At 34.0% G+C, this 25,029-nt stretch overlaps 1 protein-coding gene and 1 long non-coding RNA gene across 2 annotated transcripts in view; one reads left to right on the forward strand and one right to left on the reverse strand.

Moving 5' to 3' along the window:
* Positions 1-1,042: 1,042 nt before the first annotated feature.
* Positions 1,043-25,029, forward strand: part of LOC145326458 (SET domain-containing protein SmydA-8-like) — a 43,572-nt gene continuing 19,585 nt past the window's right edge. Inside the window, exons 1-3 of the mRNA XM_080169813.1 lie at positions 1,043-1,209; positions 1,952-1,996; positions 3,180-3,226. Coding sequence (XP_080025939.1) covers positions 1,131-1,209; positions 1,952-1,996; positions 3,180-3,226 — 171 coding nt within the window. The 5' untranslated portion in view covers positions 1,043-1,130. The remainder of the gene's footprint in view (positions 1,210-1,951; positions 1,997-3,179; positions 3,227-25,029) is intronic.
* On the reverse strand, positions 6,108-7,913 carry LOC145325486 (uncharacterized). The gene is made up of 4 exons (XR_013881498.1): positions 7,635-7,913; positions 7,164-7,230; positions 6,866-6,933; positions 6,108-6,437 (listed from the first exon to the last, which is right to left on the reverse strand). It is a non-coding gene; the product is annotated as an uncharacterized LOC145325486 (long non-coding RNA).

A 25,029-nucleotide genomic window follows, 5' to 3' on the forward strand; every position in this document is an offset into this window, starting at 1 on the left:
TCAGATATTAAATTTGTTTTTAGATTTAGTTTTATACACAATAAGAGGTGTTAAGGGATTAGATAATGGAGTTAAATTGATGTACACCACCAATTACATAAACAAAATTTTAATTTGTTTCATAACACATAAGATTAGAATAATGTGTAAAAAATTTGGACAAGTATAAATTACATTCCAATATCTCCTTCCTCCCTGGATAAAAACATTCCAATATCTCCTTCCTCCCTGGATAAAAACATTCCAATATCTCCTTCCTCCCTGGATAAATATTCCAATATCTCCTTCCTCCCTGAATAAATATTCCAATATCTCCTTCCTCCCTGGATAAAAACATCTTTAAAACTAAACGCCCTATCTTTATGTAGATTAGATTTATTGACAGAAAAGTTTGGATATGCTAGTTCGTACAATCCAATTAAGATTTGATAAAAGTCCCCAAAGTTTTAATTAACGACTGGTAAAACGTGTTTATGAAACTTTAGAGGACTGTATAATTTAGAGTCCTCAAGATTATTAAGGCAAAGAATGAAAGAAAGGCTTTGGTGCAAGCATAAATTACAGTCCAATATCTCCTCCCTCCCTGTATAAAACAAAATGCCATATCTTTATGTTGATTAGATTTATTGACGGATAGTTTGGTTATGCTAGTTTGTACAACCCAATCATTTTTAATAAAAAAAAGAAGTTTTAAGCCAACAAATAAGCGAAGGTTGTTGTAAAATTTTAGGATATAAATTACGCATCTTAAAGTTTTATATTTTTTATATTTTTTTAAAAAATTTTTTATGGGGGGAGGGCCGGGGGGGTGTCACCCCCCTTGAAAATAGTTATAAACCTTCCCAGGACCTATGAGAAGCTACCCTGTAAAGGAGAACCCGATCGGTTCAGCGGTTAGCGAGATCCTTCGCTACAAACAAACAAACAGACAAACAAACATTGTTCTACTTTGTATTATAGAATGCCAATTAAAACCCTGAATATAAGTCTATATCTGTGTAGGTTCACACAAATATTGAAATATCTCTTTAGTTGTAGTTAACTTAGTAGCTATGCGGCTTTCTTAGTTTATACATCTATTTATCTATCTATCTATCTATCTAAAGAGGAATTATAAATATTAGTAAAAAATGGAAATGTATAAGAAGACAGTGAAAAAATCAAATATGATTGTTGATAATGAGTCTTGTTTTCTCTGTGAGGAAAAAGGTAAAATATCTATTTGTTTGATTAATTTTATGATTATTAAAATAACAAAGATAATTTTGTCCATAACTTGCACAGAATTGAAAGTAAAAATATAAAAAAAAAAACATGTAAGATATCTCTATTTGTGTAAGCTGAAGTAGTATACGGACGCAAATATTTAATTACGGACATACCGTTATAAATATACAGTTCCTTGTTTTATCAATGGATATTTTATTACTTGGATCTTACACAACATTTTCATGATCTCTAATAAAGTGAAACACACAGCGGTATAAAAATAATGATTTTTCCCTCCCTCACCTCATTCTGGATAAAAGAACTGACCAATAATTGAGTTCCATGTTAGCAGGCTCAATTGATTTTTTCTTTTGTCTTAATATCCACGTATATTCTACATCCATTGTTTTAGCGGACAATTTAGATAATTTGCCGTGGATTATTTAGAAACAAGTTATTCAAGAGCACTTTGACTTAAGAAGAACGTTTGATAAAAATAATGCTTAAAGGATTTCAAATTAAATACGTTCCTTCACTAATTGATTTTTCTTTACCACCACATCCCCCTTCCCCTAATCTTATAAATTGCAAGCCCCTGCAGAGACACCTATTCGTACAGGATACTATCCCTTTTATGCTCTTTAAACCTTTTTAATAACTTAACCTAACCTAAAATAAACATTAAAATACGAGCATTTTAGATTAGCAGCAAAACTAAATATTGATAATATTAATTCATTAGGAGCGTTGAAATGTCAAGATTGTGAAATTGCATTTTGTAGCAAAGGTAAGAGATTTAAATAAAAAATTGTGAAGAGATATTCTGCCATTTTAATATATTTTACTCATCTTATGTTCTTCACACCTTTTAAACAGGTTATATAAAGAAACCATATGGTAAAGAGTACATGGATACCTTATCTCTGACAATTATTGTTTAAATGTTAGGGTTTATTCAGTCATTTTTAGTTGCGAAGCTACTCTATAATTTGAAATGTCCGTCTGTCCGTATGTCCGTAAGTCCGTATGTCCGTATGTCCGTCTTAGTTTGGGGGAAACGTGATTTTCTCGGCTCCTGTAAAAGATAAAAGGCTGAAATTTTTTGACAACATTCCCATTATTAAGGAGCACAATTAACTATAAAACATCAATGGCGGTAGGACCGCTTTTTAACAGGTTTTAGGCTATTTTTGTATTTTTCACATTAGTCTCCATATCTTTGGTATTTATGGTCCGATTTCCAAAATTTTTTCAGTTATAGTATCAAAATTAAATTTCCTGTCGTTTCAAGAAAACAACTATGACGGTCAGACTATTTTAGGCTATTTATGTATTTTCCACATTTTTCTCTATACATTTGGTGTTTATGGCCCGATTTCCAAAGATTTTCAGTTATAGATATCAAAATTAAATTTCCTGTTGTTTCAAGAAAACATCAATGGCAGTCAGACTGTATTTTTGCAGGGTTTTTTTTTATATTTTTCACATTTTTCCTCATGTCTTTGGTGTTTATGGTCCGTCTTTTAAAATTTTTGTAGTTAAAAATATAAAAATTAAATTTCCCGTTGTTTTGAGCATCCAGCATGTAATTTACTTAGACCGTCAGTCTGTTAGTCATAGTACTGAAATATAAATATTAAGAAATTAAAAACAAATGTTGAAAAGGTTTCGTGATTTTTTCCTAATGTACATGCTTTTGACAACTAATATCTAAATTCTTATTTAATTGTTTGTGCTTCGCTACTTATGGATGTTGTCATCCTTGTTTTCAGTCTAAGTTACTTTTCAGTAATGATATTAAACTTCCTAGTTTATTGTTAAGCTTTAATCATTTAGACAAGACACTCATAAATTGTCTTGTACTTGTAACTATATTTGCTTTTATCGTTGTGCTATTCATTGACATTACTGTTCTTGTAATTTTAGAATAAAATCTTGTTTTCATTTATCAAATTTAGTTTTTATTGTAGAGCATGGTGTATATCACAAGCATGGCTCTATTTGTTTGCCCTACAAGGTAAATTTTATTTTAGTACCTCAGATACAATCAAATATTGGTACGTTTATTTAGGTTAAAAGTTTATTATAATATACAACATAAGATTTGTTCCATATTAATGTTAAATTAAAAGTCAAAACATAGTTGCTACACTATATTTGAGTCTTAGAGTAGTTTCAGGCTATTTTCTTGGTTCTTTTTCCTCTATATAGCACAGGGCATGTATATGCAAGAAATGCAACAACTAAAAATTGAAAATGATTTGGAATTTAAATAAAGTATTTTGCACCGTTTGGCGTCATTTAATTAAAGAAAAACCTTTGAAAAAAAGATAATGAATTGAGTGTTTTACATTAAGATATAAATGGACAGAAAATACTTTAACGAATAGCTAATTAAAAGCTTTCATAATCTAAACAATAGCAGCTGAGACGGTGCCGTTCGAAGCACATCTGCAGCGGCAGCTTATCTCTAATTAAAAATATTTTTTTAAAATTATCCTTTCATCTGTGAAATTACATTAAGATGCAATATTGCATAATGACCTGAAATTTAGAATTAAATAAACGTGAACAAATCTGGGGAAGTGGATAAATATCAAGAAAAAAAATAGTTTAAAACTCTGCTAGGAATTCACTAACCACCGAATTGATTTTCGTAAGCTTTTCATAAGGTCCAAGGATGAAAAAAAATTGTTTTATTTCTTAAGTTTGGGCATAATTTTAGGGTATTTTTCTGTCCCCTCTACCTTCCTTCGATTACAATGACCATAGATGCTAAAAACAATCCAATTTCCCAGGTTCTACGAAATACCACAAAAAAAAAATTTTTTACCGGAAAAGTGGTAAAGCTGGTCAACCTGGTAAAATTTACCAGTTTAGTGGTAAATTTTACCAGCAAAAATTTTAGCCAAAAAATTAGTAAAATTTTACCATTTTTTTTGTAAAATTTGACGAAACAAAAAACCCCGTTTTTTGTGTTTTAAATTAAAAACAGCTCTTCATAATCAGTTGTAGTACTTTAAAATAATGACTTCTATACAATGAAGCCTAAATTTAAAATTTTTTTTTTTTTTTTAAATTTTACCACATTTGGAAGTTTTACCAAAAATGTGGTCAATTTTACAACTCTATTTTTCAGGTTAAGTCCGAATTTTCGGACTTAGACAAAAAAACGCAATTTGGTCAATTTTTACCAAAAAGTTGGTAAAATTTGACAAGGTATTTTTTTAGGCTAAGTCCAGATTTTTGGACTCTGACAAAAAAAATGAACTTGGTAAAATTTGACCAACTTTTTGGTAAAAATTGACAAGGTAAATTTTTAGGCTAAGTCCAGATTTTTGGACTTTGACAAAAAAAAAAACTTGGTAAAATTTGACCAACTTTTTGGTAAAAATTGACAAGGTAAATTTTTAGGCTAAGTCCAGATTTTTGGACTTTGACAAAAAAAAAAACTTGGTAAAATTTGACCAACTTTTTGGTAAAAATTGACAAGGTAAATTTTTAGGCTAAGTCCAGATTTTTGGACTTTGACAAAAAAAAAAACTTGGTAAAATTTGACCAACTTTTTGGTAAAAATTGACAAGGTAAATTTTTAGGCTAAGTCCAGATTTTTCAGACCTAATACTTTCCAAACAAACATCCTTCTACTTAATGATAAAAATAGCAAATAAAATATAATGAGGAAATATTCAGACCTAATACTTTCCAAACAAACATCCTTTTACTCAGCACTATTTGCTTTCGTTATGGAATATGAAATTAATAAAATATGATGATAATGATTTTAATTAGAATTTATTTCATATTATAACATAACAGGTCATTAAATATAGATATTATCCAGGTCAATACTGAAACTACAAAACTTACTAGTATCGTTTCTGTAAATAACATACCATACACCTGTCAAATGTGTAATAAAGTCAATATTTTGTAGAATTTTAGCTTGTGGAATGTTTGGAGCTCTCGAGTAGAACTTAATTAACTGACACAAATTTTCTCGGTTCTACATTGTCGTCATAATAAACACTGATTGTAATCAATACGCTTTATTTGTTAATTTTAACTGACTAACAAAATATTCTCGGTTCAACATTGTCGTCATAATAAAACTTATTAGTATCGTTCTGTAAATTATTTGTTAATTTTAACTGACTAACAAATTTTCTCGGTTCAACATTGTCGTCATAATAAACACTGAACAATACGCTTTGTTTGTTAATTAAGTGTGTGAATGCTGGCATGACTTGAGATGGTTGAGATGGAACTCAAGTTGTTCTCCATGGAACTGCAAAGCTCCACACTTCAAAACTGGTTCAACTCCAAAATCCTGAAAAAGAATATTCATTTTTAAATTAAGCAAAGGATTAACAAATCAAAAAGGCCTTACAAAAAGGAAAGTTAACTGTTTTGGGAAAATTTCATGGAGAAAGTAGATACAGCTTGTGTACGTGCCTGCTTATTAGAGAAAGTTTAATTCAGTTATCAATACATAACCAGACTGAGAGAAACTAAGAATGTCTTATAACGGGAATTTGGAGTTATGGTATGAATTAAATAGTCGTATGTTAGTTTTAAGAGAGAGTCTAGAGATTAGAGCCAGAACTGACAATGTCGAGATCCAGAGGGAGGTTTGTAAGAGGTTATATCAGCATGGATGGATTACTACACATCTTAATCGCTGCCGTCCTTCCCCTCTGCTGCCCGCCGCTGCCCAGGCTGCCGAACTGGCAGCTGTTCTTCACGAAGTAAACATGCACGAGGATGAATGTAATGCTGTTTAGATTTTAATAATATCCTGAATGTACTGTTTGAATAATATAAAGTAGTAAAATCTAATTTTAAATAGCAACCTATCTAGTACGTTATTTTTATGTATTAACTTTTGTCTAACCAGTTTAATATCTATCTAATAAATTTAATAATAGCTTAATTGTTAATATAATTTAGTATACAGTTTCATGAAGGTAGTTCGATGTGTGTCTGTGTATATTAACTTCATATTTGTTACGCTTGTATACATGGAAAATACCTTTTGGGGGCGAGGTGTTGCCGTAGTTGCGTGTAGGATTATTCCAACTATCTTTTATTACAAATAATTAAACACTTACTTTTAACTGATGAATTTCTGATGGCAACAGCTTCATGTTGGTGCAAGAAATGTTCCACGATCGAATTGCGGTCAGCTTATAATCAGAGAATACACCCAGCTGTGTGCGAAGCTAAACCTGAAAAAGAATATTAATTGAAATATAATTTATATATATTTTCAATATTATTTTACATAAAACACATCTTATAATATCTTTCTATTAAGGGTATAAAAATTTGTTACGCTTAAAACAATCATAAACCTTAAAGGGCGAATATAGGTTGGATATAATATGAGCTTATTTCAAAGGTGCTATTATATAGATTATAATAAATAATTTAAAGATAATGACATATCTAATTGTATTAGTCTGTTTACAGCTTATAAAACCTGTCTAACTCAAGATAATATTATGTAATTAGTGTGGTTCCCTAAGAACTCAAACACTCTACCATCACACAAGGCTTCGTAGCAAGGTTGAATTAAAAAGGTTTCGTTAAAGGATAGTCTTAATAACATGGCCTAAAATATCCATGTTCTTATTAAAATTATTTTAACACTTACTTCTATGTAAACCATTCACTAATTGCAGCGCCCATATATTTTCTCACGAATCTGATTCCTGGTTAAGTCTGAAAAACAATATTAATTGAAATATAATTTGTTAATATTTCTATTATTATTTATATATATTAATAGTAGAATACTTTAAATATTAAGAATAGGATAAAAAGTCGTTCTTATATCATATATCAAAAAGGTTTAAAAAATTATAAAACAAACAGTTTATCGAAGCAGCTTAAAACCATGCGTAAGGTCCTAAATTATATTGATTTTTTTATTACATTATTTAAACACTTACTTCTATCTCGCCAATCTTTAATTGCAGCGCCCAAATAGTTATTTCTGATGAATCAGTGTTGCTGAACCTGAAAAACAATATTCAATTTAAATATAATTTATTAATATTTCTTTTACATTTATATATATTAAACCCGGATTATTTAATATTAAGAATAGGATAAAAAGTGTTTCTTAGATCAAATCAAAAAGGCTTAAAAAAGGCTTAAAACAATTATCCTATTATATAAATATATTAATATTGTTCTCTTTTACAACGAAGCTTTTTATTTATTTTAATCTATAGCTGAAACTCAAATTAAAAATAGGATGAGGCCTCGACTTTTCTCTTCCTACTTTAAGTGCCCCTAGAGGCTTCTAAGGGGCATAGCCGCTAGTAAAACTTAAACCGTTAATCGAAGGCAGCCTAAAACCGTACGCTCAAGGTCCTATATTATTAATGTTTTTATATTAAAATTATTTAAACACTTACTTTTACGCAAACCACTCTTTGATTGCAGGGTCCATATACTAACAGCCAAGACTGAAGGTGGACACGTACTTTTTTAAACTTCTGAATATCAGCTCTCTAGCGTTCTTAAATGACATTCATATAAATCTTGTGAGATGGACCATCTCCTGTCAATCATACTTGGATATAACACGTATTTTCTCTAAGAGACTTGAAATAACACTCATTGTTTTCAATAGTTTTCAATCGGTATAGCGGCATTCATGCACATGCTCTGTACAGGTATACAACTTTATATTGAAAAATATTTCTTTTATATCCATTGCAATATATTTTTTTATATTTTATCGATGATATTTCATTTAAGTCATTGCAAAAATATATTACATTCACATTAAAAAAAATTTACATTAATTTAAACTTTCGTAACCCTGTTTTCACAAGATCAAATCAGCGTGCTCGACAAAGTTGCCAAACTTTAAAAAACACCTTATGTATATAATATCATTTTAATATTTTACCGGTTAATTAATTAAAACTGCATAACTTATATAATTCATGAAATGTTATTATTCGTTGCATTTTTACGATTAAAAATATAACCTGTCTTGCAAAGTGTTTTGCCACCTATTCAATCTGTATGTTGGCAACCGTAACTTTCCATCGGCGCAATATTCAACTGCACTATATGACTACGGTGCATTTTTGTATTTTAGTAATCATTTTTAGTGAAATTACAGTGAATTTTTATGTTAATATGTAACATCTGTTTTATAATTCAAATTTTATCATTAATTATTGAGAATTCTTTGTAAAATATTCTTCGTATTCGTTTTTTCTCCCATTTTTGGGACTCTTTTTAGCTTACGTAATATACAGGACTTTTTTAAATGTAAAATTAATAAATATATTTCTTGCATCGTAGTATAAACGGATTTTCGCAAATATAGGAGTACAATTATAAGAATGAAACTACTTTTTTTGCCCAGAGGTGCCGGAGGCACTGGCTAAAATAACTGTTTTTAATTTTATGCTTTTAGATTTTTATATTCGTAGAAAACCATGGATATAATACGATATGCTAGTTATCTAGTTTTTTGCGTATGAATGAGAACAGCTGTTCCTATCCACCGGATTCGAATGAATACGAGCTATTTTTATTTTGTAATTTTTTATTTCTTAAATATTCTACCTTTTCAGATAGTTCTGAATAACAGGCTATTCAAGTCAATCACCTGGACGCGTACATCATAATAACAGGTAGGGGTGTATATTAGCTGTATAAGATTTATTTTTTTTCTCCTGCTACAAAATTTGTTTTAAATAAATAATTGTTTAAGGACAAATAAAATACCGGAAAGTTAAAAAACATTAATCACACCCCTCCCAAAAATAAACAAGACAAACAAAATAATCATTCCTCAAATTAGGATGAATCCATACCAATACCACGAGCTGCATGACAGATGGGACGCCCTCATGGTTAGGATGTTGAGACTCTTCTCCAAGCTAAATATTTGAGTTCAAGAAGAATCATGTGGCATTGATGACGGTGTTGAAATAGTAAAACTGTTATACCATCACGGTTGGGTAGAAACACACTTAAAGAAGAATGAACCTATGCCCGAGAATCTCTACGAGAACGAGAGACCCCGCCTGGATGATACCGAGAGATATGTCATTGACCATGAAGCCAACTGTGCACCTTTCCTCACCAACGTCAGCCCTTTTTTCTAAATAAAACCCATAGTAACACATATCTTTTCTTAATTTAGATTAACCTGCCCGGCCCTGCTAATATTCAAGACCATGAGTTCTTCAGATTCTGACGAGCAGGAAAGAATAAGGAAAGGTAAAAACTACGAAATTATTGCAGGGGTGTATATTCTGCTCCGGGGGGGGGGGGGGAGGGGGAAAAAAGAAATAAGTGGATCAATGATGGAAGTTGCTTCAAATCACCTGCTCTTGTTCATGGCTAGTTGTCTTTTGTAGCAGGGGAAAAAATTGTTTTTAACCAAAAAATGTTTCAGAATTCTTTGAGTTTCTTCATTAAAAAACGCTTTAGTTTTCTCATTTTTAATTCAATGTTCTTTCCTTTCAGGGAAGAGAAAGGAGAAGCTAGGAGAAGCCGAGCTCGCCGCCGGCGATTTCATCCAGCCTCCGGATATCCATGCTGAAAGCGAATTGTAATTGTAATTTTTGGCGTTATCCTCTTAGAAAATTTTGTTTCTATTATTTAACTCCCCATCCCCCCCCCCCCCCCCAAACTAAATTGCTGGGTTAGGTTAGGCTAGGTTAAGTTATACGGCTAGGTAGAGGCCAGGGGCCGTTTTTCTAGGGGGGGGGGGGGGGGGGTATTTCCTAAGAGGATAACATCAATTTGTTCTTTCAGAACATTTACGTTAACCTCTCTTTGATTGCAGCGCCCATATATTTTATAATTAAGTACCCATGGTGACAGAGCTCGAGCCCCACTGGTCGTGCAGATATATAATTTCCTGCATATAAACATTAATAAACATTATTTACCCCTAAAGCCGACGATTACGTATGCCCGTGTACAGTTTTTTAAGCTTCTGGCTATAGCTCTCTAGGAGATCTTAATTGATATGTTTTATTTTTGTTTTTTTTTTATAATATTTTTGTTATGTTGTTTTCGTTGTTTTACATTATTTATTTTATAGCAAATTAGCAAATTTTCTGGGTTCAACACTGTCGTTATAATAAAACTCCATGCAACTGCAGAATTCTGCAAAAGTCACGACCAGTGGGGCTCGATTATATATGCGTTCGTCGGCTTTTCAGGGAAGGCAGGAAATTTATATAGGTATTATCCAGGACTGGAACAAACAAAATTTTATGTATATTGTATATTGTATATAGTTATTTTTTTCAAAGTAAAAAAATGTCAGACCAACGCTGGATGACGTATGTAATTGGATCACAATTTTGATAGGTAAGTAAATTAATTTTATAGACAATCAAAGAATAAATAAGGGTATTTTCTTATGTTTGTAACTCTAACTCTTTATTTTGTGAGTTCCTTTGACATTTAATTTTGGTTTCAAAAAGTGTCACTCCCCCCCCCCCTTTTTTACTTTCTCCTTCTTTCGTTATATGTAAACAATTAATAACCTTATTATTATAACCAGGGGTGTATATTCTGCACAAGATTTATTTTTTTTCCCCTGCTACAAAATTTTTTATTTTTTTCCCCCCTAGATTTTTCTGAAAAAGTAGGGGGGGAAATAGAAAAATATTTAAAGAACTCTATATTTCATTTATTTTATCCCTCCTACCACACATTTTTTTAGTTTTTTTAACCAAGGAGGGGGGCGAAATGGAAAAAATGTTTTCAGTTTTCTTAATTTTTACATTTTTTTTCCCTCCAACCACTTATTTTTTATTTTTTTCCCCCCCCCTGAGCAGGGGATCCCATGCAGAATATACATCCCTGATTATAACATATACTTCTTATTTCAGGAGTTACCTATACACCCCTGTTAGACGTTATTGAAATGGGAGACAATTTGATTGGTACACTCTCTAAAGCTCTACTGAAGCGTATAAGAAGTGGAGATAAGAGGAAAAATGTACAGGTGACTTTTTACAACTAATTATTTCCACATATTTAAGATGAGACCTTACTTTTCATTACTGTACTTAAAGTATAATCTATGCTCGACTTTAATTTCTATTTTTCACTTGCAGTCAGCGCACTATAAACATGCTTGCTCTTACACCAGTATAGTCATATGTACTATAATCAATTGACACGTGTAGCTTGCCCAAATAACGATCCATAACAACTCCCCTATATTATTTTAAATAAGTAATTCACTAATTATGTAATCTTTTTCCAGTTGCAGCATAAACTGAGGACCATAAGAAAACTCTTCTGTAATGCAACGAGAGCCAGAAGTAAATACTGGCGCAAGAAACATCACCAAAGTGAAGACAGTCAGCCATTACTAGAAGAAGAACAGCAGGAGGATTTGATGGATGTGGAATATGAGAACGAAACTGCATCGTCAAAAGGTAACCTACAATATCTGTAATATAAAGTAGAACGATGTCGGTCTGTCTGTTTGTTGTTTGTTTGTCCAAATTCCCACAAACATTGTCTCCCAATTTTTTTTTTTATTTTACTTTCAATCTAAATTTCAAACAATTGGTTTGATCAAACGTTAGTTAAGTTTGTCTCAAGATATCCTTGTTCCAGGGGTGTATATTCTACATGGGATCCCTTAACCTAACCCACCTTCACCCACTCTCTACATTTTTCTACTTTTTCTGGAATTTTTAATTTTTTAACTTTCTAATTTGACTAGTTTTTCTTTACGGCATTATCCTTATACTAAAGTAACAGGATGTCTGTGTGTCTGTTCAAAAGGATCTTGCTAACCGCTGAACCGATTGGGTTCTCCTTTACAGGGTAGCTTCACATAGGTCCCGGGAAGGTTTATAACTATAAAACATCATGTTTAACATCGTATTTTTTTAGGTAAAGTTTGTACAGGCTGCAATACCAACTTCACAAAGGAAACCGAAAGTTTATGTTATCAATGCTACGCAAACCAAGTTTTGGAGCGATTAAATAACAATCCTGAAGAAACGGACTACATTAATATTGTTGTAGACAATATTAACAACAATAATACCAGTCGCGATAATAATGATACAGACAATGACAGCATTCAAGATGCCGAGGACTGGGAACACGTCGAATTGTTTGATATACCTGAAGATGATTTTGACCCAGATGATGACGATGACCCTGATGACGAACCTGATGGCGATCATGACGGGGATCCCTTCAAACATCTTACAGAACTTGAGAAAGAAATTGTTAATGATTTCAGAAGCGTTTGTGTTCAAGACAACCCCATCTCTCACCACAAAGTTAGAATCATCCTGGGGATTCTGAAACGCTTGTGTATTTTCAAATTTCCGTCATATAATACATTATTCAAACCCAAATACAAAGTTGAAATCAAAGAAAACAAATATAATCCTACAAATGCTCCTGGTTCACTGATTGAGTGCAGGTATGTTTATATACGATTTAGAAAGCGTAGCATTTCTATAATCATTACCAGAATTTCCGTACGTCCATTTTAAACATGTCGATTTTTCTCCTTTTTTAACAACAAACTTTCAAGTGTTCTAATTATCAGTTTGATCATTCTTTGGTATATTGCTTCCTGCGACAACTTCAGAACAATATTATAAGCGAAGCCACTCTATAATTAAGTCCTTAAAATTTAAGTATGTGCATAAACCTTATCCTTCTTCAAGCATTTTTTTTTAACAAATTTACTTACATACAATTTTGGTTCGACTTTAATATTTTTAAATTCAGTTCAGATACTTCACAATTGTTAATGTCCGTTTGTCGTACCATTTCAGTGCTTTGGTTTTTATGGATGTTGTCATCCTTGTTCCATTACTTTTCATCGTAATATTATTTGGAGCCCGATGGTGCAAAATTTCTTTGAATTATGCAAGTTTTAGTTAAAAATATATTTCTTTTTCCAGATTCCCTACCTATGAGATCCTCCAAGACGCCATCACAGACTATAAACGGTTGAATGGACAAGAGGCCGTTGATGATCATATAACTTTTGACATCTCGGGCGACGGAGTGAAAGCAGCTCAGGGATCTCATATCTCCTATTATACTGTCTGGATTAGGTAAGTAATTAATATATTGTGGATTTGAAAGGGTTGGGATAAAGTTCTTTTCATATACAGCATGACCCTCGAAAAGGTATTTTTTAGGATTGGCAGCCTATATTTCAAAGGATATCAAAATATTTGTTTTACATCAATTGACAGCCCAGATTTTTAAAGCCAAAGTTTAGGAAACCATTCAATAAACAAATAAGAAAGAAAACTAAGTTTACAATTGATACTTTTTTCTATTGCATTCATATATAAAAATCTGTCTTACTGTATACCAGGACTTAATTAATACCATAAATAAACCTAGTTTTTACCACTTTTACGGTAAAATTTTACCAGCCTTTACGTTTTATAAATCAGTGACTACAATTTTAAGTCTAAAGTATTAAATGCTATTATTATTAATTCTTCTTTATTATTTCAGGTTATTCTTCAACAAAGATTTCAGTGTTATATTGCCAGTCAGCATATTTGAGAAGACGAGGAAGCGTCCCTACAGTTACAACTTTCTGGATAATGTTACCCGATTCATCAACAAACTAATTCAAGAAGGATTACCTGGACATACCTTTGAATGTAGAACCATCATCCACGATGCCGTTGCCAGAGCCGATGTATTCGGCCTTCTTGGCCATGGATCAAAAAATGGATGCCCACACTGTGACCTTCCAGGGATGGCTTTTTCACAGACTTATCTCCGTCAAAAGAACTTGGTATTGTTCGAATCAATGAATGTATTTTACCCCAGTGACAGTCAAAATATGGGTACGCCGAGGTCTGACGAGAAATTCCGCAAGTTTGAGGAAAATAATCAGAACACGAAAACCAGTTTTTCTGACCTTGACCCGAGCTTGGATCTAATACAAGATTGCCCCAGTGATCCGATGCACGCGTTGCACCTGGGCTATGTAAAGAAAGTGATGACGTACCTGAAGAAAGGACGTAATTGTTATCCAGAATTGGAAGAAGAAGACTTAGTTCAAATGGAGAGAATTACAGGGATGTACTGCATTTGACTAAAGAAATGACGCGTAAAATAGGTGTTTTCTTCGCGCATTTCTCGGCACTGCGATAAAATTCTGCAGTTTTGGATTTATGTCTATTACACATTATTTGTACGCCTTGTTATGCCGCTTAAAAGAGTGTTAGTTTGAAAAGTTTAAAGAACTTAAATTTTGAAAATTTTCTCCTTATCACCCATATTTTACCATGAACTGCAGTAACTCCAATTATAGATGAAATCAACGATCAATTGAAACTTGTTGGCGATTTTGATCGCGTTCCCCGTACGTCCATCATGCGCCTGACAGAGAAGAAGCTAGCCCTTAATTTGAAAAGTTCTGAATTCAAAGTACTGGGCTTCTACCATATGATATTTTATGCAGAGGTAGGTTTTTACCATATTATAATCTTTTTAGAATTTAAAGCTTATTTCAGTTTCATTATATTGTATAGCAATAACATTTTTTTTAAATTTGCGCACGTGTGCTATATTATATATATATATTTCTATTGAGGAGGGTGGACTTCCAATAAGTATATAGGGCGAAGCCCCTAGAGGCTAGGGGCGAAACAGCTAGTTTTACCTTAAATTATTACAATGTTTTTTTTTTCCAGTTGGCAAATCTTAAAGATGAACAACGTCTGATATGCAAGTTTTTATTTCACATATTGCGCAGTCTCGAAGAGCATATAACAACTGAACGTGTGGCTGAGCTCAAGACCATGATAATGGTCCTGAACTCAAAATTGGCGGAGATGTACGGCGAATCGTGCTTGAGTTACAATACTCACATGCATTACCATATGCCGGAACATGTCCGCCGATTTGGACCATCCATGGCGTTCAGTTGTTATAGTTTCGAAAGTGCCAATCATGTGATATCAACTTACATCCGCGGCTATAATTTTGGCCTTAAAGAGGTTTCAAACAGGTAATACTATTTTTTTTTAGTTGAGTTCCTTTGACTTTTAGTTTTGGTTTCAAGAAGTGTCACTTCTCCCCCCCCCCCACTCTTTACAAATTTTAATGTAATTTTTAAAAATGTAACATAACTTTCTTTCCGTGTATTGCTTCAAACACTTAAGCTATAACGATTTCACCAGCAACATACCTTTCCGTTTAACAGCCATTAATGACATAAATGACATATTTAGATTGTTGATGTTTCACACAGTGAAACCGTACATAAATCCGAAGCTGGCTGTCAGGGGAAATAGGACTGCCAACAAACGAAAGTTCGAGAGTAATCAATTCTATACAGACTGCCAAGACCTCTACTTTGTCCCAGACTGCCGTCGTGATAAAACAGTATGGTTGGTCCACAAAGTGAGGACATTTTTTCCGGCATACACCTTTCCTGAAGATTCCAGAATAATAGGTAGGGGTGTATATTTTGCACATGATTAATTGTTGTATAGAAATATTTCATGAACTATATATTTCATCTAATTCCTTTTTAACCTACCACAATTTATTTGTAATTCTCTTATCATGACAGGAGGAGAGTGTGGTAAAGGGGGGGTCTAGGAAATATGAATTAAGTTTTATGGTTTTAAACACTGAAAATATACACCCCTGGTATTAGGAGTAGGCAAGACTGACGATCCCGAAGACTATAGCCATCCTCCAACACAACTAGCCTCCAACCTACTGAAGTACAGAGTAGCATGTATCTCCGTACACCTGTTGCATCAAGATGTGTCCATCGTAATTCCTATCGGAATTTAATTTTGTACATTGAAAGCAGAGAAAGGGGGGGGGGGGGGGAAGTGACACTTTTTAAAACCAAAACTAAAAGTTCCATATTGTACCCCTATAAAACAACTGCCATGCAAAATGTCAGATCTGTAACTGTTTCTTTAGTTCAGTTCCTTTGACTTTTAGTTTTGGTTTCAAAAAGTGTTACTTCCCCCCCCCCCCCTTTTGTTATAATATGTATGTAAAATGTTGTAAAATTCAACTGAAGGCCCTTCCCTCTTTATTTGGAATTTATGTGAAATGTACTTTAAAATATTTTTTTCATTAAAATTATTTTTTATAGCTAATTTTAAAAAAGGCATTTCAACTTAATTTTGTAAAACCCTACCTTTTTGGCCATCGATGGGTATGAAGTTAAAGTGTTATAAGTCTAGTCTGTAATTTGAAAGAGTACATGTTTGCAATTTAATTTTATTTTACATAAAATTTTAATTTCTGTCTACACATTTCAGATTTAAAAATATGTAAATTGCCCATGCCAACGACCTGGATAGAACAGCGAAATTTTGACTGGCAATTGACCAAGCTAGATCCCAAAATGACGAGGACTGGAAAGAGTGCTAGTTCTGGAAAGGTAAAAATTATATTTAAGGCCTAATTTACTATTGTACAAATTGCTGCTACCCTTCGCCCTTAAAACTTATAAATTCGCATGTTACCGGATCGAAAGGAAAACCTTATCGGTTCATGCTTAACAGACCACAAAAGATTATTGACCAAGTATAATTATTTATTAATTTTCCACAGTGTGTTTAACATTTGATATTAGTAATTAAAATTCTAGGGGCGTAGCCACTGCTATCTAATATCTTATTATGCATTGTAAATACAACAATTATTTCTTGTTTTAGAACAACAAGCCTACTGGAGGTGGCAAACCTAATGGAAGTGCCAGAGGTGGAAGTGCCAAAGCTGGAAGTGCCAAACCTGGAAGTACCAAATCTACTGGAAGTGGCAAAGGTACAACAGCAAAGGTAGGATTTTAAGTTTTATTGTTATCGGTTTTTGGTTTGTTGGTGTTTTGTTGTTATACTAAACTTACTAACATGATGTCTGTTTGTGGGTTTGTACCAACAAATCTCGTTAACCGTTGAACAAATTGGGTCCCTCTAACCATATAACTTAACCTAGCCTAACCTAACACAGTCATTTTGTCGGGAGAGGGGGGGGGGGAGGTTAAAGTTTTAAAAAATAGAAGAAAAAAATTCCTAACAGGATAATGCCGGTGTTGTTTAAAACTATAATCCTCGGTAAGTAATGCTTTACAATAATTATCTATATTATTTTAGAAGACAACTAGAACCACAACATCTCCAATAAGGATTACCCCACCTCCATCTCCACGGCCACGGCCCCCCTCCGCAAGTCAACGGACCGAGAGAGCTGTAGTTCCTCCTGCAACATCATCACGACCCCAGTCATCACGACCCCAGGGATCATCTGCCCCTTCTGGTAGAACCGTAGAGATGGTAGAAAGCGAGGTATTATTTTTATTTCATTTTGTCATCCAGAGGATACAAATTACAATTATTTAGGATATATATCGACTTAGCCTGGAAAAAATAACTTGTAAGATTTGACTAAATTTTTGGTAAACATTGACCAATAAAAATTTACCTGGTCAATTTTTACCAAAAAGTTGGTCAAATTTTACCAAGTTTTTTTGTTTGTCAAAGTCCAAAAATGCTGGAAGATGCTTAGGATCACTTGCTCTTGTTTGTGGATAGTCCTCTTTCTACCACGTAGTTTTTAAAATACCAAGACTTGAAAATATGTGGTTTAATATGTTTAATTTTAAGGATTTGTTGACTGGGGCCGTTATGAACCAAATTCAGAACCAATTTCAGCAGCTACGTACTTACTTCGCCTCACACATAAGAAATCAAATAGAGCCCATTAATGCGTCCATCAGAAACTTGGCAAACAAATCGTCGACAAACCATGAATTACTAAAGAATGACATCAAAGACCTGCAAGACAGTGTATCAAGAGATATGGCTGAAAATACTGTAACGCTGACAACAGAAATGAAGAAAACCGGAAAAATAGTGGAAACCTTGGTGACTGATCTAAGAAGACTGACCAATGTGGATGAGCAACTTGAGGAGGAGGCGAATAAAGGGCCTAGTGAGAATCAGGATGTTGTCGTGGACCGTATTTTCTCACCAGAATTTTACAAAGACAGAATACAGAACCATGACCCCTTGAAAAAAGATGGTTATATGCGAAGAGAAGAAATTGTCTTTTTCATCCAAAATTTCAATGACCCACTGAAAGTGCATAAAGACTGGCAAACCTTACTGAAGATATGCAGAGACACAATCACCTTCCTATGGGTCGTGTTCGAGCAGTTCACCTTTGACGCCCGCATCACCGCTGCCTTTTGGACTGCTCCGGAACTTATTGATGACGAAACTGGTAAGTAAATATTATTTTGTAAATTTGACATGATGAGAAAACGTGTAAAACAGGGAGAAGGGAGGTGGGGGCAAGGGAAATAAACCGAATAAAAGGGGCATTCCTATTCTTGCTAGCAGCTGACCATGTACAATAATCTTTTTATATATATATTTTATTTGTGAAAATAAATCTTGTGCAGAATATACACCCCTGGTACAATAATAAACATGTACCTATGCATAGTTAATTCAAAATTTCATTATTATTTCAGTGGAACGTTTCTTGGACCATTGTAAGTTAGTGCTTAAGACCAAGTACCTACATGAAGCTATCCCACCAAATTTGTGGAGAACAGGAACCTATGTGTCTTCAAGCGACATCTTTCGAGTGAGGAACCACGTACAAGCTTGTAGGTAATTCAATTATTTATCGCATCTATTCCGCGTCTATTAAATGTGAAAGTGGTAGTTTCACAAAATGCATTTCAATGTTCTTTAGTTAAAAAAGTAGTTTCACGAAATGTTAACTGCATATTGTATTCTTGTTAAATTGTTAAACTACATTTCTATGGCATATGTTTCAAAGAATTTCAATTTTGTACCATGTATTTTTTTATGTGGCAAGACTTTTAGTTCATCTTTTCTTAATATATGTTATATATTGAGACTGTTTTGATATAAACCCTTTTTTTATCTAGGTTCAAGCGCAATTTCGAACACACTTTTACCACGGACGCGAATGGTTGTTGTGAAAATATGAAGAAAGCCCAAGATTATATGATTGATAATGAAGATCCTGTCATCTGGAGGTTGTTTAGAGCGCTGGTAACGCGAAAACAAGAACGCGTATTGTCATCCCCCACCTACAATTTCGAAGATGTTTTTGAACTCAAGCCAAGCAAGAAGACAAGCAAGAAGAAAGGCAAGAAGGAAAAGCCACAGAAACGATCAGCCTTAGAGATGTGTGGATTGTATCTGGCCCCTGCAGAGATACAAAGAATTAAGCGGCGTATTAAACCGAAGACAAACACAACTTCAACACCAGGTGTTACAGCCGAAGACAAGAAATTTTACTACATGTTAGGTGGCTACTCAATGGGTTGCTTACCCCACGAAGTTCAAGGAAAGAACCAGATTTACTTGAAAAGAAACAATGACAGGTTGAGTACTTCATATCAGATCAAAAATTATGCTGACATTGAGAAAGCAAAGAACCCCAAGCACTTTTTCAAGACAGTCCATAGTGATTCGAAGGTTATAGCAAGAGCTGTAATGTATTATAAGTACGCCACACAAAATTTGAAACCAGAAATGAGTGAAGAACAGACAAAGATTCACAATGCCAGTGAGAAAGCAGCAGTAATTTCCAGAAATAGAAAGATCGGAAGAAAGAACACCACTGCTGATGAATCCACTGCTGATGAATCCACTGCTGATGATTCCACTGCTGATGATTCCACTGCTGATGAATCCACTGATGGTGAAGACAATGATGGTGAAGGCAATCATGGTGGAGGCAATGCTGTTGAAGACAATGATGCTGAAGGCAATGCTGTTGAAGAAAATGGTATGGAAAACATTGCTGATGAAGAAAGCAACAATGGTGAGCTTGTTGATGAAAGAGGCAATGACGACGACGTTGAAATGAATTCAAATGATGATCAGATTGGGAATGAGTTTGGCATACCACCCGCGGAGAATCCAGCAGTAACTCCAGAACCAGTAAAGCAACCAGTAAAGCCACGTAGATTATATGATGATCCAATGGTCAACAGCCAGTCCAATAATAAATCCTATGTAAATATATTTGAAAACCTCACAAGCTCCAAAAGGAAGAAGCATGGAAAAGGAAAGTGCCCGAAAAAGTCGAAGAAGATAATTATTTGTGAAACAGACGATGAGGCCCAAAATCTGGAAAATCTTGATGACACCGTGCCAATGGAAGATGATGAACCACCACCAAACTTGCCACCACTGCAAAGACAGAAAGAATTTTCTGGACGAAATAATTCAATCACAGGTACATATTTGTTGAACATTAATTATTATTTATAAGTTTTATCTTTCCTCGTATTGTGTATATACTGCACAAGATTTTTTTTTCCTCTGCTACTAATTTTTTTAAAATTTTTCTTCCCCCCCCTAGTTTTTTTTCACCAAGTAGGGGGAAAATGGAAAAATATTTAAAGAACTCTATGATTTATTTATTCTATCCCTCCTACAACACATTTCCTTCTAAAAGTTTTTTTTCACCAAGTAGGGGGGGGGGGGGATGGAAAAAATGTTTTCAGTTTGCTTTTTGTTTGGAAACGTATAAAATTAATGTATAAATTAATTATTTACAGGCAACAGTAACGAGAGACAGGTGACTGGAAAGGCAACAAGTGTCGTGGAAAGCAGCAATGATGAGAAGGATGAGGATGCCGAAGGTATTGTTATTTATAGTTTGAAAAACGTAGGAACTGTATCACCTAAATTTAAGTTTATTAATATTTTAGTTGAGAAGTAGTCTTAGATAAAAACCCTGTGCATTAATTTTGTTTTAAGGGAAACTTCGTACAGGCCCTGACAGGGTTTTAGGCTAAAATTTGTATGGGCGCAGCCGCTATCTATAATACTAAGTAGCTTAATGTCTGTCCGGCCGTCAGAAGCTTAAGATCTCAGTAACCACTGAATCGATCGGATTCTACTCTTCTGTGTATTGGTCCTGCGGTGATTTTAAGCTATTTTCTTGGAGGGGGGGGGGGGTAACATTTATACTATTTGAAATAATGACTATAATAATTATTTAGATGATGTGCCGATCATTCCACAGAAGAACCGGGAGCGAAGGCAAACCGCATTGGAAGCCGAAGCAAAAACCAAGAGAAGTTTACAGCTAGACTCAAATGAACCATCATTCGAGGTGGATAACGAAGATGACAGAAACGAGAGTGACGAAATTTTGGAGGTTGAGGAGATTGAGGGCAAGAATGACGGCAACGCAAGTAAGCAAATTCGGATACATCCATGTGGAATAATATTACCCAAACTTGCCATTATAATTGAAAACCACCTAGGGCATCATGAGGTTGTTGCAGTAGGCTCAAATGTTTCTATACACAACCAAAGGGAAATTTTAGAACTCATCAACATTGTAGGTAAGTTACAGGTCTTAATGGAATAAATGGGGGGGGGGGGTTGGCGAAAGTGACACTTTTTGAAACCAAAACTAAAACCAGCCGAATTTTTTGGGGGCTTTTCTTGGCGGTTCTCGGCGGTGGCGACGCCGTTTCTTCACAGTTCCATATTGTACCCCTATAAAGCAACTGCCAATGCAAAATTCCCCCTTTTATCTTTGATTGGCATATAAATATAGGGTAAAAAATATTGCTTGTTTTCATTTGAATCTGATCAATAGTAACTAATGTTCATATATGTATGGAAATAATATTGAAGCTACAATTATGTACATTTGCTTTAACATTTTTTATTTCTTTGTAGGAGAAAAAGCATCGTGGCGGAAAGATGGAGAAGTAGAAGTACCTAAAGAAGGTGAATTAATTTCTGACATCAAAGAAGAAGCACCAGATCCAGAAAGTGATGATACAGATCAAGGTCATCAATCAGACCCAGACACTGGAACTGGCAGTAGTAGTGAAGAAGAAGAAGAAGAAGTTGGACGCAGGCCAAAAGCAAAAGTGGCCCAAAAGCCAAAGCCTACCAAAGAAGTTACTAAACGTCCCAGAAAACAAACAACATTTCCATCTGAGAATCAAATTGATGCGGTGTTGTACAGAAACACGAGCAGAGCAAGCATGAGCAGAGCACAAAATTCAAGCCGGGAGTATGCTGAAAGTTGCGCAGCCACATCAAATCCTGATGAAGACGTAAACCCAGAGCCAGGTTGTAGTTATAGTCAACTCAGTGAGCAACCTAACCAAATTAGGATGCAGCAAATGTTGAACAGAACAAATACACATTTGCCCGATTTCGGCCAGCGTGGTGAGGCTCGGACAAGAAGAGATGCCAACAAACGAGTAAAGGCCAACATGAAGCACCAAAGATTGTGGGAACAGGGAATTAGGCCTGAAGATGCTGAGTTAGAGAAGAAGGAAAGATCAAGCTCCAGACCACCACAGAGAGCAAGTTCTCAACAATGTGCTCAGAACATGAGCAATTACAGTTTGTTTGGCAGCTACATTGATTCGGGAAAGGGGTGTATATTCTGCACAAGAAATATTGTTTGTCCACGGCTAAAAAATTTTAAAATTTACAAATGTTTTCAGTTTTCTTAATTATTACCTTTTTTTCTTTCCTCCATCTATTTATATTTAATCCCCCCCCCCCATATCCAGGTTATCCAGAAGATCCCATGTAAAATATACATCCCTGCGCAGAATTGGAAAAAATATTACACATCCGAACCATGTAGAATATACATCCCTGCGCACCGCAGAATGGAAACAAGTATTATACGTCGGAAGAAACATCTGAAAACGAAGAACAAGACGAAGAACAAGACGAAGACCTGATAGGTCCCAGTCAATCCCAATAATTCCAGGACTTTACGTATATATATATTTATATGTAATTTTTTTTTATATTTCATAAGTTTCATCTTAAACTTTTTTTATAATATCTAGAAAGGAGTAGTTTCCCAAAATGCATTTGAAGTTAATTTAGTGAACCGTATATTTTAACCTGTTTAAATGTGTTTAAACTCTATTTATATGGCATAAATTTGAAGAAAGTTAAATTTTCTACCACGTACTTTTACCATCTTAACAAAGAAAAATATGCAATTCACAAAATTAAGTTCAAATGCATTTTGTGAAACTACCCCTTTCCACCAATTAAGTTTAATGAGCTTAAAGTTAAGAGCTTAAACTGAAAATTTTTTGTTGTATAATCTGTCGCATTTTTTGTAATTCAGAATATAGCAGTTGTAGTTTACCCCCTAAACTAAGGAAAAAAAACTATTCACAATTGGCTTTTGTTAATTTTATATATTTGTTTAATTTTGTATAAATATTATATATAACAGTTATCGTTGGGAATGTTTTAATTAATAGGGTGGTAGATTTCCATGGTAAAATCCGTAAGGTTTATGTGCTGTAATTAAAAAAGAGAACGTTTCAAATTTGTATTAACTTTTTGTAAATGAAATTTGTCTATATACTTGTTTACAATATAAGATATACCAATATGTGATCTTGCTGGACCCTATTATATTAAAATTCCCTACGTCAGTTTTTTGGACATTTATTCATGAAAATTTAATTACCAGTGATAATTTGTTTCTTTTCAAATTTAATAAGAATGAACGACATGTCAGCCGCAGCAGCCGACTTAGAGAGAGACGAACAGCACGAAGAACAGAAGCAGGAAAACAAAAGTGGGTGAGTAATATTTTAATATGTATAAAACGAAGTAGAATGATGTCTGTCTGTCTGTCCGTCTGTCCCTAGCTATATTTTGGTAACCATTCATCGAATCGGATTCGACAATCCATCACAACATAATTACATAAATACATATTACATATTTTTTTGTAATTACTTCTTTGGGCAAAGGTCCGATTACCTGGGATATATAATATATATTTATATATTTCAGTGATAGCGAAAAAGAGAAGAACGAAATGAGTGTGTCTGAGCCTGAGCTGCCTGAGCTGCCTGATAGCCCTCCTAAATCGTCTGATACAGAAGATTTGAACCTAAATTTGGATTGCACTACGTAAGTTTATTTATTTTTGTTACCATTCTATTTCTGTTCGGAAGGTGGTAGTAGCCGGATTGAAAAGAGTAGGATAAACATTATTGTTATGGCGAATAATTATAGTTTCATTCAGGGGTGTACATTACGCACAAGATTTATTTTGTTCCCGTGCTACAAAATTTTGTATTTTTTTCCCACCTATTTTTATCTCACCAAGTAGGGACGGAAATGGAGAAATATTTAAAGAACTAAAATTTTTTGGTTTAATACCTCCTACCACACATATTTTAGTTATTTTCCCCCCACCACCTGAACAGGGGATCCCATATAGGATATACACCCCTGATATTTCAAATTAGCAGCTACGCTAAACCCTCTAATATGAAGTATATCTCTTAAAGTTTCTTTTGCCACTCCCTTCCCTTGCCGGTACCTATCAGAAGAACCCGATCGGTTCAGTGGTTAGCGAGATCCTTCGGTACATAAACACGGACATCCTGTTACTTTAGTATTATTTTTTTTTATTTTTCAGGGACGACGATGGATGGGATAAGTTCCCAAGCTTGACCGTAATGCAGAAAATAAAAGAAGACCTTGGGGCAGCAAAGCAAAGAATTGCTTCTTTGGAAGAGGAGATCGCTTGTTTGGAAACACAAACAAAGTAAGAAATTTTTTTCACTTCTTTTTTTCTATTTAATCCGGGCGACTGTGTTGTAAATGATTTTTCGGTACAGACAAATTCACCTTTATATATTACAAAACTAGCAAGTATGCCTCTAGATGTAAGGTGGGAGGGGTAAATGTGGACCAAAAAAAGTTTACTATTTAATTAAAATAATATGATTGCTTAATTCAGGGAGCAATCCGAGAG

This window comes from Acartia tonsa, chromosome 8 (assembly GCF_053477335.1).
Source record: "Acartia tonsa isolate MP-2025a chromosome 8, ASM5347733v1, whole genome shotgun sequence".
Classification (NCBI taxonomy): Eukaryota; Metazoa; Arthropoda; class Copepoda; order Calanoida; family Acartiidae; genus Acartia; species Acartia tonsa.